Source organism: Mus caroli, unplaced genomic scaffold (assembly GCF_978045245.1).
Source record: "Mus caroli unplaced genomic scaffold, Mus_caroli_1 scaffold_9, whole genome shotgun sequence".
In the NCBI taxonomy this organism is placed as follows: domain Eukaryota; kingdom Metazoa; phylum Chordata; class Mammalia; order Rodentia; family Muridae; genus Mus; species Mus caroli.
The window spans coordinates 8,532,443-8,550,884 of NW_028227264.1; the positions used below are offsets into that span (position 1 = coordinate 8,532,443).

General features: G+C 44.1%; 1 protein-coding gene across 2 annotated transcripts in view; it reads left to right on the plus strand.

The window, feature by feature from the left end:
• The window catches only part of Epm2a (EPM2A glucan phosphatase, laforin), a 109,649-nt gene extending 103,958 nt beyond the window's left edge, over positions 1-5,691 (plus strand). For both annotated transcript variants that reach the window (XM_085842632.1, XM_021174675.3), the window contains one exon: positions 3,037-5,691. In XM_085842632.1, the coding sequence (XP_085698758.1) occupies positions 3,037-3,314 (278 nt within the window). In that variant the 3' untranslated portion in view covers positions 3,315-5,691. The remainder of the gene's footprint in view (positions 1-3,036) is intronic.
• Positions 5,692-18,442: the final 12,751 nt, after the last annotated feature.

Below are 18,442 nucleotides of genomic sequence, written 5' to 3' on the forward strand. Positions count from 1 at the left end.
GATTGTGCCCTTAGCATAGTCACTCCAATACGCCTTAGATGTTTGCCACCTCTGATCTTGAGGTAAATGGTGGATATGTCACACTGAGATCACCACTAGGAACCCATTGGCTGATGTGATGCTCTGGGTAGGGAGTGCCACCCAGAGGGCCCCCTATGTAATTGTGTGGCAGGCTACTTAGCTGAAATCATGAATACAGATTAAGTGAAATTAACATTTGGGCCTCTGTTGGACATCTGGGAGCTGGTATGTAACTAATGCAGACCCTTTTAGGAATGGGGAGTGTGTGTACATGCATTCAAGTGTATGTGTGTGTGTGTTTGCCTGTAAGAGAGACAGAGAGACACATGTAGACACACACACACACACACACACACACACACACACACACACAGACAGACATACAGAGAAACTGAGAGAAAATATTTAGAAACTGCTGGTAGTGTCTGTAACTTTATATCACTTCCTTAGATGGGCCAACAGAATTCAGGCAGGAAGACTGGAATACCATTGTGGCTTTGCTGCAGGTTGCTTCTGTCTGAGAGTATGATAAGCCTCAAGTCAAGTAGGAGACTGAGGGGGCCTTGGAGCCATGGTGAGCTCCAGTGAAAACTCCACCTTCCACAGTTACTGACTCCTGGTTGTGAGGTACTAGCTACTGGTTCCTAAGTACTGACTCCTGGTTCCTAGGTCCTGGCTCCTGGTTCCTAGGTACTGGCTCCTGGCAAGGTACTAATTCTTGGTAGGGTACTACTTCCTGGTGAGGTACTGTATTGGCCCTTTCAGGTTACTAGTACTTCCTAAGAGGACAGCTAAGGAGTGAATATTCCTGTGGGAGAGTCTAGCCTTCCATAAAGATCTGCAGATGGGAGAGGGCCTTCTCACGCCTTCAGTCATTCAGTGGGAACCACAGCATGAAGACTACATGATTCTGTTCTTTGTAGTCCTGGGGACATTATGTCTCTCTCTGTGAGGTGCAGAGAACTAGACAATGCTAAGTTGCAACTGCATAGTTACAATTTGATAATTCGATATAGTGATCCTCTTTCATTCCCTTCCAAAGTAATTTATTTATTTATTTATTTATTTTGTTTTTTCATAGTGAAAGAATTTCATTCTCAAATATATTTTTTTTTAGTGTCTTTTTTTTTAATATTTTTATTACATATTTTCCTCAATTACATTTCCAATACTATCCCAAAAGTCCCCCATAGCGCCCCCCACTTCCCTACCCACCCATTCCCATTCTTTTGGCCCTGGCATTCCCCTATATTGGGGCATATAAAGTTTGCAAGTCCAATGGGCCTCTCTTTCCATTGATGGCCGACTAGGCCATCTTTCGATACATATGCAGCTAGAGACAAGAGCTCCAGGGTTCTGGTTAGTACATTATGTTGTTCCAACAATAGGGTTGCAGATCCCTTTAGCTCCTTGGGTACTTTCTCTAGCTTCTCCATTGGGAGCCCTGTGATACATCCAATAGCTGACTGTGAACATCCACTCCTGTGTTTGCTAGGCCCCGGCATCATCTCACAAGAGACAGCTATATTTGGGTCCTTTCAGCAAAATCTTGCTAGTGTATGCAATGGTGTCAGCGTTTAGAAGCTGCTTATGGGACGGATCCCTGGATACAGCAGTCTCTAAATGGTCCATCCTTTCATCACAGCTACGAACTTTGTCTCTGTAACTCCTTCCCTGGGTGTTTTGTTCCCAATTCTAAGAAGGTGCACAGTGTCCACACTTTGGTCTTCATTCTTCTTGAGTTTCATGCGTTTATCAAATTGTATCTTATATCTTGGGTATCCTAAGTTTTGGGCTAATATCCACTTATCAATGAATACATATTGTGTGAGTTCTTTTGTGATTGTGTTACTTCACTCAAGATGATGCCCTCCAGGTCCATCCATTTGGCTAGGAATTTCATAAATTCATTCTTTTTAATAGCTGAGTAGTACTCCATTGTGTAAATGTACCATAATTTCTGTATCCATTCCTCTGTTGAGGGACATCTGGGTTCTTTCCAGCTTCTGGCTATTATAAATAGGGCTGCTATGAACATAGTGGAGCATGTGTCCTTTTTACCGGTTGGGGCATCTTCTGGATATATGCCCAGGAGAGGCCAAAGTAATTTATCATGATGTTGTCCACCCAAATAGTAGACAGATAAACACCTTGTTAAGTATCTTTGTAGAGAGAACCTGTGGGTAGGAAGAGCAGTCATCTCAGATCTCAAAGGCTGGATTTTGGGTACTCTTCTGCCTGGCAGGATGCCAGGAGATGTTGGGGCTCAACAGGTGCAAACATACTTCTCAGGATCAGGAGACGTTCGGATAATCTAATCATCAAAACAGCACCAAGGGCAGTGATAGCAATGATCACAACTTTCCAATAACACAGGAAGAAATTAAATCCGTGTTATTATTTGCTGTGCTGTGGCTGTGCACATGACTGGTTATCTTACATGTATCGGCTGTAAGTTAGCCACTCCATTACTTGAATACAAATCGGCGTATTAAATTCTGATTCAAATCGCATTTGTCTAATCAGGAGTGCATCCAAGTTGTTAACCAGTGGGAACTCATTATGTGCTTTCCATTTGCCCGGAAGGAAGTGAAACGGAGGGGGACAGGATTGATCAAGTTTTCTTTGAGACCCTCTAAAGCCACTGCCAGATCTTGGCAAACCCTTCTAGAAAGATGTTAAAAATCCTTTCTTCTATGCACCCCCTCACAAAAACATGTAGTAGTTAACTTTGTTGAGAAATTTGCAAGGGCATAGCCACTCAGAAAGCAGTGATATCCCTTGGAGTAGTCAGGTTCACAACTGACTGCTGCCTCTGGGATACTCTCTTCGCTTTGGTATTCTCAAGTTTTAAATTTGTTTCACTTTTGCCTCTAAAACGAATAAACGAAGCAAACTGTCACACCCAGTCTCCCCTAAGCTCAGCCTTCTGCCTTAATGCACTGGTAGTAGCATTACTAGCGGTGACCGTGACGTTGTTTTTTCTAATCACATACTGTTCTGTGCTTTCTCTAGGCCGAGTGCAGATGCTGCCACAGGCTGTGTGTCTCCTGCACGCGCTTCTGGAGAACGGACACACCGTGTATGTCCACTGCAACGCTGGCGTGGGTCGCTCCACAGCTGCAGTGTGCGGCTGGCTCCACTATGTGATTGGCTGGAATCTGCGCAAGGTGCAGTACTTCATCATGGCCAAGAGGCCTGCAGTCTACATTGATGAGGACGCTTTGGCTCAAGCACAACAAGACTTTTCTCAGAAGTTCGGGAAGGTTCACTCTTCCATATGCGCTTTGTAGGTGACCAGCCTTCCATCCTGTCTAGCTGCCTTAGTAAGGAACCTGGGGGTGTGGTTAGTGGAAGACCTGGAGACAAAGGGGACTGTGGCTGGTGTCACCTGGAGATACCTTCTATTGTGGCTTGGTTGGGCTTGTGTTTGAAATGCTTTACAAAGGAAAACTGCATGCCACATGAGAAAACTTCAAAGTACACTGGCAATGCAGTGTATGCCTGTAGTTGCTGCTGCCACTGGCAGGGGGCCTTTGCTTACAGGGTCTGCATAGGTTGTTATGGATTTGTGACTTTGGCATGCAGAAGACAAGAGAGTGGTTAAGTGGATCTTATCATTACTGTGAGCGTAACACACACACACACATACACACACATACACAACACACTGTATGTGCATACATGAAACACAAACAGCTTTTTACTGAATAGAATTATAGACATTTGCTGGTGGAAGGGATAAATATGTACACCTAACTAGGACTCAGAAAGAGCTCCTGCGCATGGTCATAGAACAATGGCGTTCTGTAATTTCCTTCATTCCGCTTCATAGTTGCTGACATCTCAGAGACTCCACCCTCCTAATTTTCCTGTCCTCCCAATAGGACAACAGGAGTAGAGTTTGCCGTCTGTTTTTTCTTGTCTTTTTATTGCCTTTTTTTTTTTCTTGAGGCAGAGTTTGCACTGCTTGTTTAGGATAACACACAAAGCTCAGCCTTGAACGCATGGCAATCCTCCCAGCTCAGCCTCTGAGGACTGGGATTAAAGGTGTGTGCCTCCATACGCATGGCACCAGTTTTCAGTTGAGGATTGTTGAGCATAGCTGGCTTGCCCAATCTCACGGTGGGTTGGAAGGAGATGAAGTTTGGAATCCAGTTTATTTGGCTCAGAGCTGCTTTCAGTACCGCTTGTTTTTAGCAGACCGTCATGGCTACAGCTCTGTCTCTCTTGAGGTAAACTTGCTACCCCTGTGGTTGTTTCTATGGTGGGAAATGAAACAGTGTTCTGATCCATTGCCAAAGGATGTAGGAAAACAGTTGGGTTTTGTTCAACCTACTGTAAGCTGTGGTGTATGTTCTCAAGGCTAATTTATCTGAGCCACACTTCAAGAGAGAAAGGAGCCTGGGGAGGTCATGTTCAGATTCTTGGACAGCTAGGGGCTGATCCTGGCTTGGCACTCAACACACAATTGCTGCTCCTCCCAAATATGTGCTCGATTCCATTAGATTCTATCAGAAGCACAAACATCAGCAACACTTTGCCTCCCAAGATATAAAACCTAGAAACAGACCTGTGTTCCACCCTCTGCAAGATAATCTCCAACTACCAAGGTGATGTTAAGGGCATAGAAGGGGCATACTTGTCTTCAGTTGAATGCCACTGTGTGCCAGTTGCTCCCCTATCTCTGATGCCATCTCTGTTCTCCCTGGGAAAGGTCATCATCTCTGTTCAGATGGGGAAGTTGAGGCCCAGAGAATTTAAAGCACATGTTCATTTCTGTTGTCATGGATGCAAAGCTAGGTTTGTCTCTCAAATCTCATACTGCCAAAAGTTAAGCTATGATGCTTAAATATGTTTCTCTGCCTTATTTTATAAGTGTGTGTTAATAGATAGCAGAGGGATTATTTGGGAGGGGCAGGGACAATAAGGCCACAGCATAAGTTAAGTACTGCTCAGGAAAGGGAGGATAGCCTCAGCATGGTGACACTCAGAGGAGGCAGAAAAGGAAGGAGGGAGGGAAGGAGGAAGAGAGAGAGAGAGAGAGAGAGAGAGAGAGAGAGAGAGAGAGAGAGAGAGAGAGAGAGAGAGAGAGAGAGAGAGAGAGAGAGAGGATATTTTTCAGCATGATGATGCCCATGGGAGGTGGCATTTGCTTTGGGCAGAGCAGCCTACAGGAAACATTTCTCTTGTAATTTAAGAAAGTTAAGTCTATAAACCAGCATCAAGTGATGTCCAGCCTCCCCTAGTTGTAGTTGTTGTGTTTAAGAACCATTTTATAGTTATAATGTATTATGTAAATTTAAATTTTAAATGGAATATTTTAAACTGATACAGTGGTGTATGTGTGTGTATATGTAATTTTCTTAATGTCTTAAGAAATCTGGCTATATGAGTTCCACTGTACAATGTCCTTTTCAGGTGGAATTTTCTCTATTGCTTTGATAAACAGAGTTGTTTAGAATTATTGAAGAACATTTTAAAATGACTCTCTCAGTGAGTACATTGTCCAGTGTATCTCAAAAATCACCAAGGAGTTTTGCTAAATAAAAACATAAAAAGAAGACCTTTGCACACAATTGTTTTAATGCTGTCAACTGACTCTGAAATCAAGAGGAACATACTTGTTATTTATTTTTTATTGTAAAAAGGCCATCTGGTTCAGCAAAATTGCCTTTTCTCTGTTGTCCTTTCTCATTACCCCATGGATTCCAACCATGAAAAGGTTAGCCAATGGAAGGAGTCAAAGATGGAAACACCCACAGCACTGAAGGGGAAACTGAAGAATGTCTGGGAGAAGAGCAATGAAGAGCCTATCTCAAGCCACTCTTGTTGGGCATGTTTGGGGGATGCGTATGTGTGGGGGTGCAGGGATAGTACACCAGGGCCTCACAAATGCTCAGGTACTCTGTAAACTGAACTTTACCTTTAGCCCAATGAAGCTTTTTACTCACAGAATTCTTACAGGAAATTCTAAGATCTCATGCTTAGTTAAGGAACACCAAGGTACTGTTACTTTCCTTTAGACTTCAAACATATCCTTCTTTTGTTTTGTGGGCCAAAATTGGTAAAAAGAAAACATTAACAACACACACACACACACACTCACATTCTCTTTTTTCACTTGGCTTGTCCTAAAAAAAGATTGAATAAAAAATGTAGTTAAGACTTTGGGAATGAGCAAGGTGGGCATCCCCTTCTCTGAGGAGAAAGGGAGAGTGTAATGAGAGGAGGATGTATGAGAGTGGGACTGGGAGGAGGGGGCTGTGACTGGGATGCAAAGTGTGTGAAAAAAGGAGTCTGGGAATGAGGAGGAAATAATGAAACGAGATTCAAAAGAGAACTAAATGGGAATTAGAACTCTCTGTACACTGGGCAATAGAGATACAAGATGGGAAATTACAATCAAATTTCTCTTTAAAGATAATGAAGTACAGTTCCTTTATTTTATAGAGGTAAAAGCAGAGCAGAAACCCTGTATTGTAATGCAGATGTTATCAGTGAGGGCCAGAGGAAATGGGCAAATCAGGAACGCAGGTCCATGAGCTCCGTGGTGTAGAGGAATAGAGAAGGCTTTGCACAGACACAATTAAGCAATATTGTGAGTAGGGGAAGACTTGATGGAAAGACTGATGAAATTGGGGAAAGCAGAAGCAAAATCAACGAAAGTGAGGTAAAGCAAAACCAAGTGATATTTCTATCTTAGTTTTTGTTATTAGGAAGAGATACCATGACTAAGGCAAGGGATTGAGATGCTTAACATCCACAGCCATTATGGTGGGAAGCATGGTAGGCATGGCGCTGGAGCAGTATCCAAGAGCTCACACATGAACATCAGAGGTGTGTATATAAATAACTGAGAATAGCATGGACTTTTGAAACCTCAAAGTTCACCCCAGTTACACTCTTTCTCCAACAAAGTCACACCCTGTAATCCTTTTCAAGTGGTTCTATCAACTGGAAATCTAGCATTCAAATATATGGTTCTATCGGGACTTTTAAATTCAAACCATCACAAATTCTAAAAAAGAGGAGGGTAGGTGTTTTCAGGAGTCAAGGTGATGCAGGAAAAAAGGAAAGCAGAGCATCAGGGACCATCTGGAAAGACTTTTTGAAGCCTATAGGGCCTACACTCCTTTGACCCAGAAGCCCATGAACATGGCTTCTGTTAACCAAGCTGCCCCGACATCTGTTGGAAGTTTCAGCCACTGAATGGCTTCAGGGCCTGCCTCTGGCACCCAAAATCCAGCCTCTATTTGCCTTTGAATGGCAAAATTTGTAGAGAGGACTCAAGAGACAACTGACTTGGACACTCCTCCCTCAAAGATTCAGGAACTCACCCACTATCTTTGAGGAGGCACTTTAGGGGGACTTAGGTAATTACAGGGAGCTCATCCCCAAATAACTGCTCCAGGATGGAAATGACATCCTGATTGTATGTGTGTGTGTGTGTGGGGGGGGGTCGTGCAAGTACCTGTAGACATACCAGGAGGCCACACAAGAACTGCTACGGGTGCTGAGTCAACTTGGCTACCAAGAATCTGCTAAGAAAGTTCAGCTTTGTCAACTTGAGGTCACCTATCTGGGGTACATATTCATGGGGGAGCCGGATAACGCATGTTGTCCGTTGCCCAGAAGCAAACCATTCTTAGCATCTCAGTTCCATCAACCTGAAGGCAAGTACGGGGATTTCTGGAATCTGCTGGGTTGTGTAGACTTTGGGTGGCAGGCTTCACTGAGATAGACAAACCATTACATGAGGACACCAGGGACCAAGAAGAGAACAGACTCCTGAGATGGACATGGCTTTTAAGTCTCTAGGAAGAGCTTCATTGGAGGTTGCTGGTCTTGGCCCTCCTGGACATTCACAGACCTTTCTGCCTGGATGTGGATCAGAATAAGGGGACAGCGAAGGGGGTGCTTACCCAAACTTTGAGACCACAGAAAAGATCCGTGGCTTATTTAATAAGCTGGACCCAGTGGCCCAAGAATGGCCAGCCTACCTCCAGATGATAGCTGCCACTGCCCCACTAGTCAAGGATGCTGACACAGGAACGTATTGTCACCACTCCTATGCTATTGAGGGGACCCTCAAGAATCTACCTAGCTGGTAGCTGTCCAACGCCAGACTGGTGCACCTTCAGATTCTACTTTTGAATTCCCCTCATGTAAGATAAAACCCATCATCTGCCCTAAACCCAGCCACCCTGCTACCTGACTTGTCCTCAGAGGTGCAGCATGATTGCTCTATAGTTCTGGGGCACATCTAGAATGTCAGGCCAGACTTGACTGATATACATACCCTGGTCAGACATAGAATGTATCTACTTCATGGATGGGAGCAGCTTCATCCAGAATGGAGTCAGGTATGCAGGGGTGGCAGCAATGGACTTGGACTCTTATTTGGGCAGCTGCTTTGCCACTGGGAACTTCATCCCAGAAAGCTGAACTAAATGCTCTAACCCAGGCTTTAAAACTGCCAAAAGGAGCCATAGCTAACATTTACACTGACAGCAGATGGGATTATTGACTGCTGAAGGAAGTACTTGCTTTATTAGAGACATTATGGCTTCCTCTCAAAGTGGCCATAATTCATTGCCCTAGGGCATCAGAAAGGGACATCAGAACTAGCCCGAGAGAATAGAGTAGCTGATAAAACTGAAAGGGAGGTCACCCAACCTTCTGTTGCCAACATCCGAGTAGCCTTGCTGCTCCCTGTGCTCCTGGCCATCCCTGAATATACTGCTAGGGACAACATCAGATGAAGAGACAGATGGTTGCTGACCTCTGAAGGCTGCATCACCCTACCTAAGGAGTTTGCTAAGCAACTCATCTGTCAGATTCATCAAGCTTCACACCTGGCCACCAAAAGCTGAAGGAATTGCTGTGAGGGACAAGGTACAAATATTTGACTTAGGACCCTTGGCTGATCAGGTAATTCACACAGTCCCACCTGCCAGGCTGTGAACCCCTCAGGCCCCAATCAAGAAGCTGCTCCAGGAATCAGAATCAGAAATCAATGGCCAGGAGCTAATTGGGAAATAGAGTGTAGAGAAATAATATACAGTATAATATACAATAATATGGATATAAGTATTTGCTAGTTTTTATAGATACCTTTTTAGGATGGGTAGAAGCCTACCCTACAAAGAAGGAGACTGCCAACATAGTGGCAAAGAGCCTCTGGATGACATCACACAGGTGTGGTTTGCCTGCCCTGCTTGGGTCTGACACTGGACCAGCATTCATCTCTCAGGTAACTCAATCTCTAGCACAGGTTCTGGGGACCAATTGGAAATTACATTGTGCATACAGACCCCAGAGTTCAGAGCAAGTAGAGAGGATGAATCAGACCCTGAAGAAGGTCTTGACCAAATTAACCCTGAAACTGGCAGTGACTGGGTATCTCTCCTACATTATGCCTTATATAGGGCTAGGAATATCCTCTATACTTTAGGCTCCCCCCAACCCCCTTTGAGAATCTATATGAGAGCCCCCCTCCCATGCTGCCTAACTTCCAGTCTGATATCTTAGCTGAATATGATCATTATTAAGTTTTAAAAATCCTTGGAACCTTTCCATAGGGTCCAGAGCAACTCTGGCCTGCCATCTGATAGGTTTATAAGTTTGCGCTTTCACCTAACCCCCTTTGCTTTGGACCAGGTGATGAAGTCTGGATTAAGAGACATAGCCAGAAGACTCTGGAACGAACCTGGAGAGCACCCCACACTGTGATCCTGACCACTCTGACAACTCTTAAGTTACACGGGAACAGGACATGGATACACCACTCCTACGTTAAGCCTGCCAAGAGAGATATGATCCAGCAGTTGAAGTCCCAGCAGAGGAGATTTCTAGCTGAACTATCACAAGAATGATGTAAGGTCAGTTACCTCACACCCTGTCTATCTGCTCAAACTTTGACTCCAATGATCCTGATCCTACTTGCTTGCTGCTTTACTGTACCAGTTTGACTTAGTTAGGGTTTTACTGCTGTGAACAGACACCATGACCAAGGTAATTAAGTCTTATAAAAAACAACATTTAATTGTGGGGCTGGCTTACATGTTGAGAGGTTCAGTCCATTATCATCAAGGTGGGAGCATGGCAGTATCCAGGCAGTCATGGCGCAGGAGGAGCTGAGAGTTCTATGTCTTCATCCAAAGGCTGCTAGTGGAAGACTGACTTCCAGGCAACTTGGGTGAGGATCTTATACCCACACCCACAGTGACACACCCATTCCAACCAGGTCACACCTATTCCAACAAGGCCACACCTTCAGATGGTGCCACTCCCTGGTCCAAGGATATACAAACCATCACACAGCTAATAACCTCTTTACTATCTGGGCACCCCAGGGGGTGATGCAACAACCTTGTTACCAAGTTCATGGTGGCCGGCAGGAAGGCTGACTTGATTGCCAGTTCTTAACCTCTCTTTCCCTGGACTTAACACGGACCTGTTGCTTACTGGACAGGGAATCTGTGTTGGAAATAAGGTACCCCTGGCTTGTTTCCACTTCTGCAACCACTGTAACCCCTACTGTTGCAGGATACATGCTTCCCCCAGAGAATGCTTGGTGGGCTTGTGCTTTGGAGCTCACTCCATGCATTTATGGCCTGGTTATACATATACCTGAGGATTATGTTCTAGTACAGCTTGTACCCAGAGTGACTTATTCTGGGGAGGATGTCTTCAATCAGCTAGCATCTCCAAACAATCAGGTTAAAAGGGTGGCTGAAAGACCCACAACATGAGGACTCCCCCATGTTCTGACTCAGGAGAGGCGACACCCCATATCACTCATGAGAAATTGTCTTGATGTAAACTGCAAGAGAACTTTTATTTCAAGAGCATTCTCGGGCCCACAGTCATACACCACACAGGGGTAGAGGACCGTGGCACCCCGAGTAGCTGAGTAAGGGGGTATTTAAAGGAAGAAACCACAACTCAAGGGGGTGGGGAGGGCGTTGCTGGAAAATATCAAAAATACCAGTTAAGAGTCACGAGGAAGTCACAAGTCACAAGGAAAAATACTTGATAATTGTGAGTTTATTTCTCAAGACAGTTTCTATGACCCTCTAACAATAGCACATTTGCATAGCAGGTTCCATGAATGGGCAGGGTGATGCTTTTTGAACAAACACTTCTGAACCCAGGAAGCAGGTGGGTGGAGGAATGTTGCTATCTGTTTTATGATTAGCATGCCTTGGAGCATTGAGTCACAAAGGTCACATTCTCAAGCCTGGGCCTAAAGGCCTAGACTTTTTGTTTTTATGTTATACTTTTTCATGGCCATTTCTGCTGTACTGAAAGAAAATAAAACTTGAGACCTGTGATTCATGTAATTTATGTCAAATAGCCCAAAGAGTTGTTTGTGAGCTTTGAAACCTGGGGCTGAGAACGTAGCAGAACAGGCCCAGGACATGCCCAGGCAGGCCCATCGTTAAGACATTCCTGAGGCTGCTTAGCCATAAAGATAAAGAGAATGACATGCCGGACTGTCCCGGCACCTCCCTATCTCCTGCCCTTCTGACCTAAGTAAAATGTTATCTGCATGTACAGTCTGCTGATGTCTAAATGAACCAATCATGTGAAACCACGCCAATTCCTCCCCCAGCCCCATCCCCTTTTCTATAAAAACCTCGAGCTTCCAAGCCTCGTGGTTGAATCCACTGTCTCCTGCATGAGATATGTTTCGACCCGGAGCTCCGCCATTAATCTGCCTTGTGTATTTACATCAAGATGGTCTGTTCGTGATTGTTGGGTGCATGCCGAATGGGGAACAGAGTCGGGGTTTCCCCACTAGGTTCTTTCATTTGGAGGTCCCACCCAGATCTGCGTGACACCCAGGAACCCTGAAAGACCCCTTGGAGGTACGCTTGTTTGTGTCTTACATGTTGTCTGTTGTCTAAGTGTGGTAAATTTGTGTCTTGGTTTTTCAGTTCTGAGATTGTGAATTTGTGTCTTGGTTTTTCAGTTCTGAGATTGTGAGTTTGTGTCTTGGTTTGTGAATTTGTGTCTTGGTTTTACAGTTCTGAGATTGTGGGTTCAAATCCCACCTTGTGTCTTGCTTTTACAGTTCTAGGATTGTGGGTTCGGGTCCCACCTGGTGGGTTCAAGTCCCGCCTGGGTCTCCAGTTCTGGTATTCTGTATTCTGGCAGCAACCACTGTGGGCCATAAGGACCCAGTAGCCGTGGGAGGGAGATGTCCAGAAGGCCCCGCAAGCTGCGACCCCTGGAAGACGTTCCAAGGGTGAGGGACAGTCAAAAAGGTCTGACTATCATCTGGCAGAGTGAGGAATGAGTGTGCTTAGATACTAGCGTCTTGTGTCTTTGTTTTGTTTTTGTTTCTTTCTGATGGGCTGGGAAACGTGACCACCCCCTCACATTCGAGGACCAACTTAGAGGTATGGGGATACCCTTTTGTGTGCATGCCAGCCAGTGTCTCTGTTTTGAGTGTCTGTTTTCTGAAACGAACATGTGAACGTGCTTATTGTGTTGGGTTATTTGTGTCTCCTCCTATGTTTCTGAAGCGCGGCACAGCCTGAATTTGTATCTGCCTGAGTTTTTGTGTTCACTTGGCTGTCTGATTCTGTTTCTGGGTGTTAGAAGTCCCGCAGGAGGCAGGTTCTGGTCCTGGTTACTGTAATCTTTTTTTATGTGTGTCTTGTTTGTCTCCCTGTATGTGACTTAGACAATGGGGCAGACCTTTAGCACTCCCCTTCGACTGTCTCTTAACCATTGAACTGAAGTTAGAACTAGAGATAGTTTACACGTTAACTCTCCAACTATCTGGAGATAATTTAGTAAAAGAGAAAAAGAAAAAAATAGACAGTATCAATTGGTCTTTGGAGCCCTGCACCTATACTTAGGAGTCTCATGTGGCTGCAGAAGCCTTGCTAGGTGCTGATTGTAAACGCTGTTCTTATAGGGACTAGCAGTTTCTCAAGTTCTATGGTAAGGTAACTGATGGCTGTTTTTCCTACAAAAATCTCTGTGCTTGTGATATTAGATTCATCAGGTGACAAGTTGCTCCTCTCTTAAAATTACAGATAGAAAAATTAAGAATTTTGTTTGGTTTAAAGGTATAAAAATGTTTTGGTTATAGGCTATATTATGACTTGGTTATAGATTATTGGCTCATAAGTTATTTGGTTATTATTAAAATTTTATAACATTCGTAACAGAAAGTTGGTTTAAAAATGGTAACTCTGGGATAAAATAATTTAAAACTGCAACATGCAGCATGAGACAACCCAAGGAGACAGGTCTCTGAAGATACACCTGAATTGGGTAATATTCTATGTAATTCTTATCCTAGAAACCAGACTTATAAAAGATAAGATTTAGGGCCGTGATTTTTGAGGTATTGGCGGCTACACCTTCTTGTGTTTGTGTGCAGGAACAGGCAGCCAAACTTTGTAGCAAGTAATGTTTTTTGGTGTTGTTGTTGTTGTTGTTTTAATTTTTTATTAGGTATTTTCCTCATTTACATTTCCAATGCTATCCCCAAAGTCCTCCATACCCACCCCCCACTCCCCTACCCACCCACTCCCCCTTTTTGGCCCTGGCGTTCCCCTGTACTGGGACATATAAAGTTTGCAAGTCCAGTGGGCCTCTCTTTCCAGTGATGGCTGACTAGGCCATCTTTTGATACGTATGGAGCTAGAGACAAGAGCTCCGGGGTACTGGTTGGTTCATATTGTTGTTCCACCTATAGGGTTGCAGTTCCCTTTAGCTCCTTGGGTACTTTCTCTAGCTCCTTCATTGGGGGCCCTGTGATCCATCCAATAGCTGACTGTGAGCATCCACTTCTGTGTTTGCTAGGCCCCAGCATTGTCTCACAAGAGACAGCTATATCTGGGTCCTTTCAGCAAAATCTTGCTAGTGTATGCAATGGTGTCAGCGTTTGGAAGCTGATTATGGGATGGATCCCTGGATATGGCAATCACTAGATGGTCCATCCTTTCGCCACAGCTCCAAATTTTGTCTCTGTAACTCCTTCCATGGGTGTTTTTTCCCAATTCTAAGAAGGGGCAAAGTGTCCACACTTTGGTCTTCGTTCTTGAGTTTCATGCATTTAGCAAATTGTATCTTATATCTTGGGTATCCTAAGTTTCTGGGCTAATATCCACTTATCAGTGAGTACATATTGTGTGAGTTCCTTGGTGTTGATTTTTAAAGAGAATGGATTGTTTACACTGTTAAAATTGGGTTTTGCTTCCCAAAATTGTGGTTGTACTCTCGTGTTACAAGAGAAATTAAAGGCTTCTTCCGAATCGAGCCACCAGTTAAATCCATCGGCTCCTCCAAAATCTATGAAGCCTCCTGGTTGGCCTAGTCCACTACCTCCCTACCCTTTGTGCTCTTCAGGATTAGAAACACCCCTGGACAGTTTGGACTGACCCTCCCTATAAATTACTCTGCCTGGGTGGGGGGCTCCACTGGTAAAAATAGCCTCTGTACATAGTGCTGACATGCTGCTTTCCCAGCCTTTGTTCTCTAGGCTCAAGGCACTCGAGTGGGTGAGACAGTGAGTGAGTGTGGAAGCAGCTCCAGAAGGCCTACTCAAGAAAAGGAGACCTGCAAGCCCCACATCTCTTCTAAGTTAGAGATTTGGTCTACATTAGATGCCACCATGCAGAAAACCTTGAGACTCGGTGGAAAGGCCCTTATCTTGTACTCTTGACCATCCTACTTTCTACGCTTATGGGACCTTTTTTGATTATGCTTCTGCTTTTAATTAGAGGTCCATGTGTGTTAAATAGGCAAGTCACCTTTATTAGAACAAGATTTAGTGCAGTGCGACTTTTAGTTTTGAGAAAGATCAAGTGTGTCAGGGAGAAGATAGTGACTAATTCTAAGATTAGAATTACTTAGTAGAAGAAGAGGGGAATGAAAGAAAATAAAACCTGTAATTCATGTAATTTATGTCAAATAGCCCAAAGAGTTGCTTGTGAGCTTTGGAACCTGGGGCTGAGAACGTAGCAGAACAAGCCCAGGACATGCCGGGGCAGGCCCATTGTTAAGACATCCTGAGGCTGCTTAGCCATAAAGATAAAGAGAATGACATGTCTGGACTGGCCCACCACCTCCCTACCTCCCGCCCTTCTGACCTAAGTTAAATGTTATCTGCATGTACAGTCTGCTGATGTCTAAATGAACCAATCATGTGAAACTATGCCAATTCCTCCCCCAGCCCCAACACCCTTTCTATAAAAACCCCTAGCTTCCAAGCCTCGTGGTCAAATCCACTGTCTCCTGCATGAGATACGTTTCAACCCAGAGCTCCGCCATTAAACTACCTCATGTATTTACATCAAGATGGTCTGTTCGTGATTTTTGGGTGCACACAGAATCGGGAACAGAGTGAGGGTTTCCCCACTAGGTTCTTTCAGTACTACTAGGTTCACTTCTTGTCATAGGACTGGCCAAAGCTGCTAGTGTAGTGGCCTCAGCCATAATACTCCACAATAAAAATTTTAGAGTCCTATGAATGGCTATAAATGCAGATATGCAGGAGAAAGAAAAGTCCATCACGGCCCTGCAGGATTCCCTGTCCTCCCTGGCAGAAGTAGTCTTAAATAAGAGGCCTGGACTTGCTGTCCCTCCAGCAAGGAGGACTCTATGCAGCTTTAGGTGAGGAATGTTGTTTCTATGTTGACCACTCAGGTCATCAAAGAATACATGGCCTTCGTCAGAAAGAGACTACATGACAGATCCTTCTGGTTTTAGTTTTGACTTTTGGTCCCGTAATACTCCGACCCTCAGTCAGTGGTACTTACTTCGAGATGCCCCCTGAGTGAGACACCTAGATGCAGATTGATGCAAAAACAAGAGGGTTATTTTCAGGTTTAACCCTCAGTCAGTCCCTTGAGGAGAGTGACTAGAAGATGACCCCAAATGGCTATTACAAGCAGTATTTATGCTTTTTAGGGGCACTGGTTGCATCAACAAGGTTATAGTTCAAACTTACTGGCTAAGCATATTGACCTTTAAATCTATTGCCTAGCAAGCAAGATGCACATTTGAACTCTGCCTGGGACTTTCCTGAGGGTCAGGTAGCTTTCATTCAGTACATTCTGAGAATGTTTTACTCAAGAATGCTACTGTGGGTGGAGAATGGAACTTGGCCTAGCCTTGACCCCAGGCAGGAGGGGGAAGCTATAAGGAGGGTGTGGGACTGGAAAAAGCACTCAGGTTCCTCAGTCCCTACATAATCAATGCTTTAGTTAGGTTTGTTAAGGAACAGATTTATTAAACTTCTCAAAGATTCAAGGTGGCCTAAAACTGAAGGGAGAAATGAGAAGACTAGCCTGACTCCATGACAGGCTTCAAACTGGAAGTTCATGAGAGTGAAGAAGTATAGCAAAATTTGAGGCTTTTGGGCCCAGGCTTGGGAGTGTGACTTTTGTGGCTTAGTGCTCCAGGTGCTGGTCATAAAACAGATAGCGACATTCCTCCACCTACCCGCTTCCTGGGTTCAATTCAAAGAATGGCACCCTGACCATTACTGGAACCTACAATGCAAATGTGCTATCTTTAGGGGCTCTTAGATTGTTAGGGGCTCTTAGAAACTGTCTTGAGCGATAACCTGACACTTGTGACTTTGCACTTCCTTGTGACTCTTAACTGGTATTTTTGGTATTTTCCAACAACGCCCTCCCCACCTCCTTGAGTTGTGGTTTCTTCCTTTAAATACCCCCTTACTCAGCTACTCGGGGCGCCATGGTCCTCTACCCCTGCGTGGTGTATGACCATGGGCCCGAGAACGCTCTCGAATAAAAATCCTCTTGCAGTTGCAGCAAGACCGTTTCTTGTGTGATTTGGGGTGTCGCCTCTCCTGAGTCAGAACGTGGGGGAGTCCTCACGTTGTGGGTCTTTCAAGAGTAGGCCTAAGAAGCAGGCAAGCCCAGGCAAGTCAGTTCTAGAAAAAACAAAACCCAGGCTTCAGGCAGCCTGGGTTTTGTAAGTAAGAAACTAGTCTTAAGAATCTGCCCCACTACCTGGCCTGAGGCAAGGACAGTGGGTCAGCAGCAGTTTCCAGACATCCCCAGCAACAGTTTCCAGACCTCCCCAGCAACGGTTTCCACCCCAACAGATTAAGATAGAGATCACCTGCCCTAGAATTTCCCTAATGTGCTTTAAATTAGGCCTACCAGCTCACTTGGTTGTCTCACTATCTTGGTAATGGGAGACCCCAGCATGGTGGACTTCTGCAGAATAAAACACTTTTTGTATTTACATATTATTTGAGTCCTGGATATCATTCTTCTGTGAATCATGGACCCTTACGTAATGTTTCTCATGGTAATTCTATACTATCAGCTTTCGTGGTTACAAATATAAGTTTCCTTTGGTTGCTTTTTAACTATAGATAAAGTATTTCTCATGCTAATTCTACACTATCAGCTATCATACTTCAAAAGCAAAGTTTTCTTTGGATGTCTTTTAACTATAGACTTAAAATGTTTCTCATGATAAATCTATAAGATCACCTATCATAGTTACAAATATAAGTTTCCTTTAGTTAGAGACTTAAGGTGTTCTCATGCTAAATCTATATGATCAACTATCATATTCACAAGGTCAAAGTTTTGAATTTCCTTTAATTGTCTTTTAAGTGGAAACTTAAAAATGTTTCTCATTATACTAAATTTATATATATCCAGTCTCCTAGACAGAAGGAAAAAGCCCTTCTTTTTGTCTTTCCTAAGCTCACCTTAAAGACTGTTCATGCTGTTAACAAATTTATCTCTTTTGTAAATATACAAGCTCCAAGAAACGCACTCAGATCTACCTCTCATGGACCAAACAGACTCCATCTGGATAAGTACACCTGCCAATCAACAGCCTATGTTTCCACTTGCTACCTATTCCAAAGGGTAGGATTCCTCTCCTGTTCCATGGGATTGGGAATCCCCTCACCCCAACCACCAAGACCTAAAGGGTTTCAAATATACATACAAGATTTTTTTCTCCCAAACATACTTTATTCTCTCTCTCTCTCCCTGTGTTTCAGTATCTTGCCAAGTCCACAAGTTCACTCAAAATCTGCATCCAGGACAGTTGCAGAGAAGCAACCCACAGATGCAGCACTGTCTCCTCTCATGGACATGGATGCTTCTACTGGACCTGCTCCTTCCTGCCCACAGATGACCCCAGAGATCCTGGACAGCAAGGAAAAAGTCAACTCTTCTAAAACTAGACCAACACCTCATCCCCATTTTTTATGTTTCCAGGAGACAGGTTCCCCAAAAGTCAGTAGGAATCAGCTAAAGATCACAACAATCCTATTAGTGCTTTACCATCGCCTCTTTCTAGTTGTTCCTTTTAAAAATTAAACCAAGAGGGAGGAATGTTAACTTTCCTTCTAGACTGCACACAACAGACCTGGCTCACTATAAAAGAGGCTGTT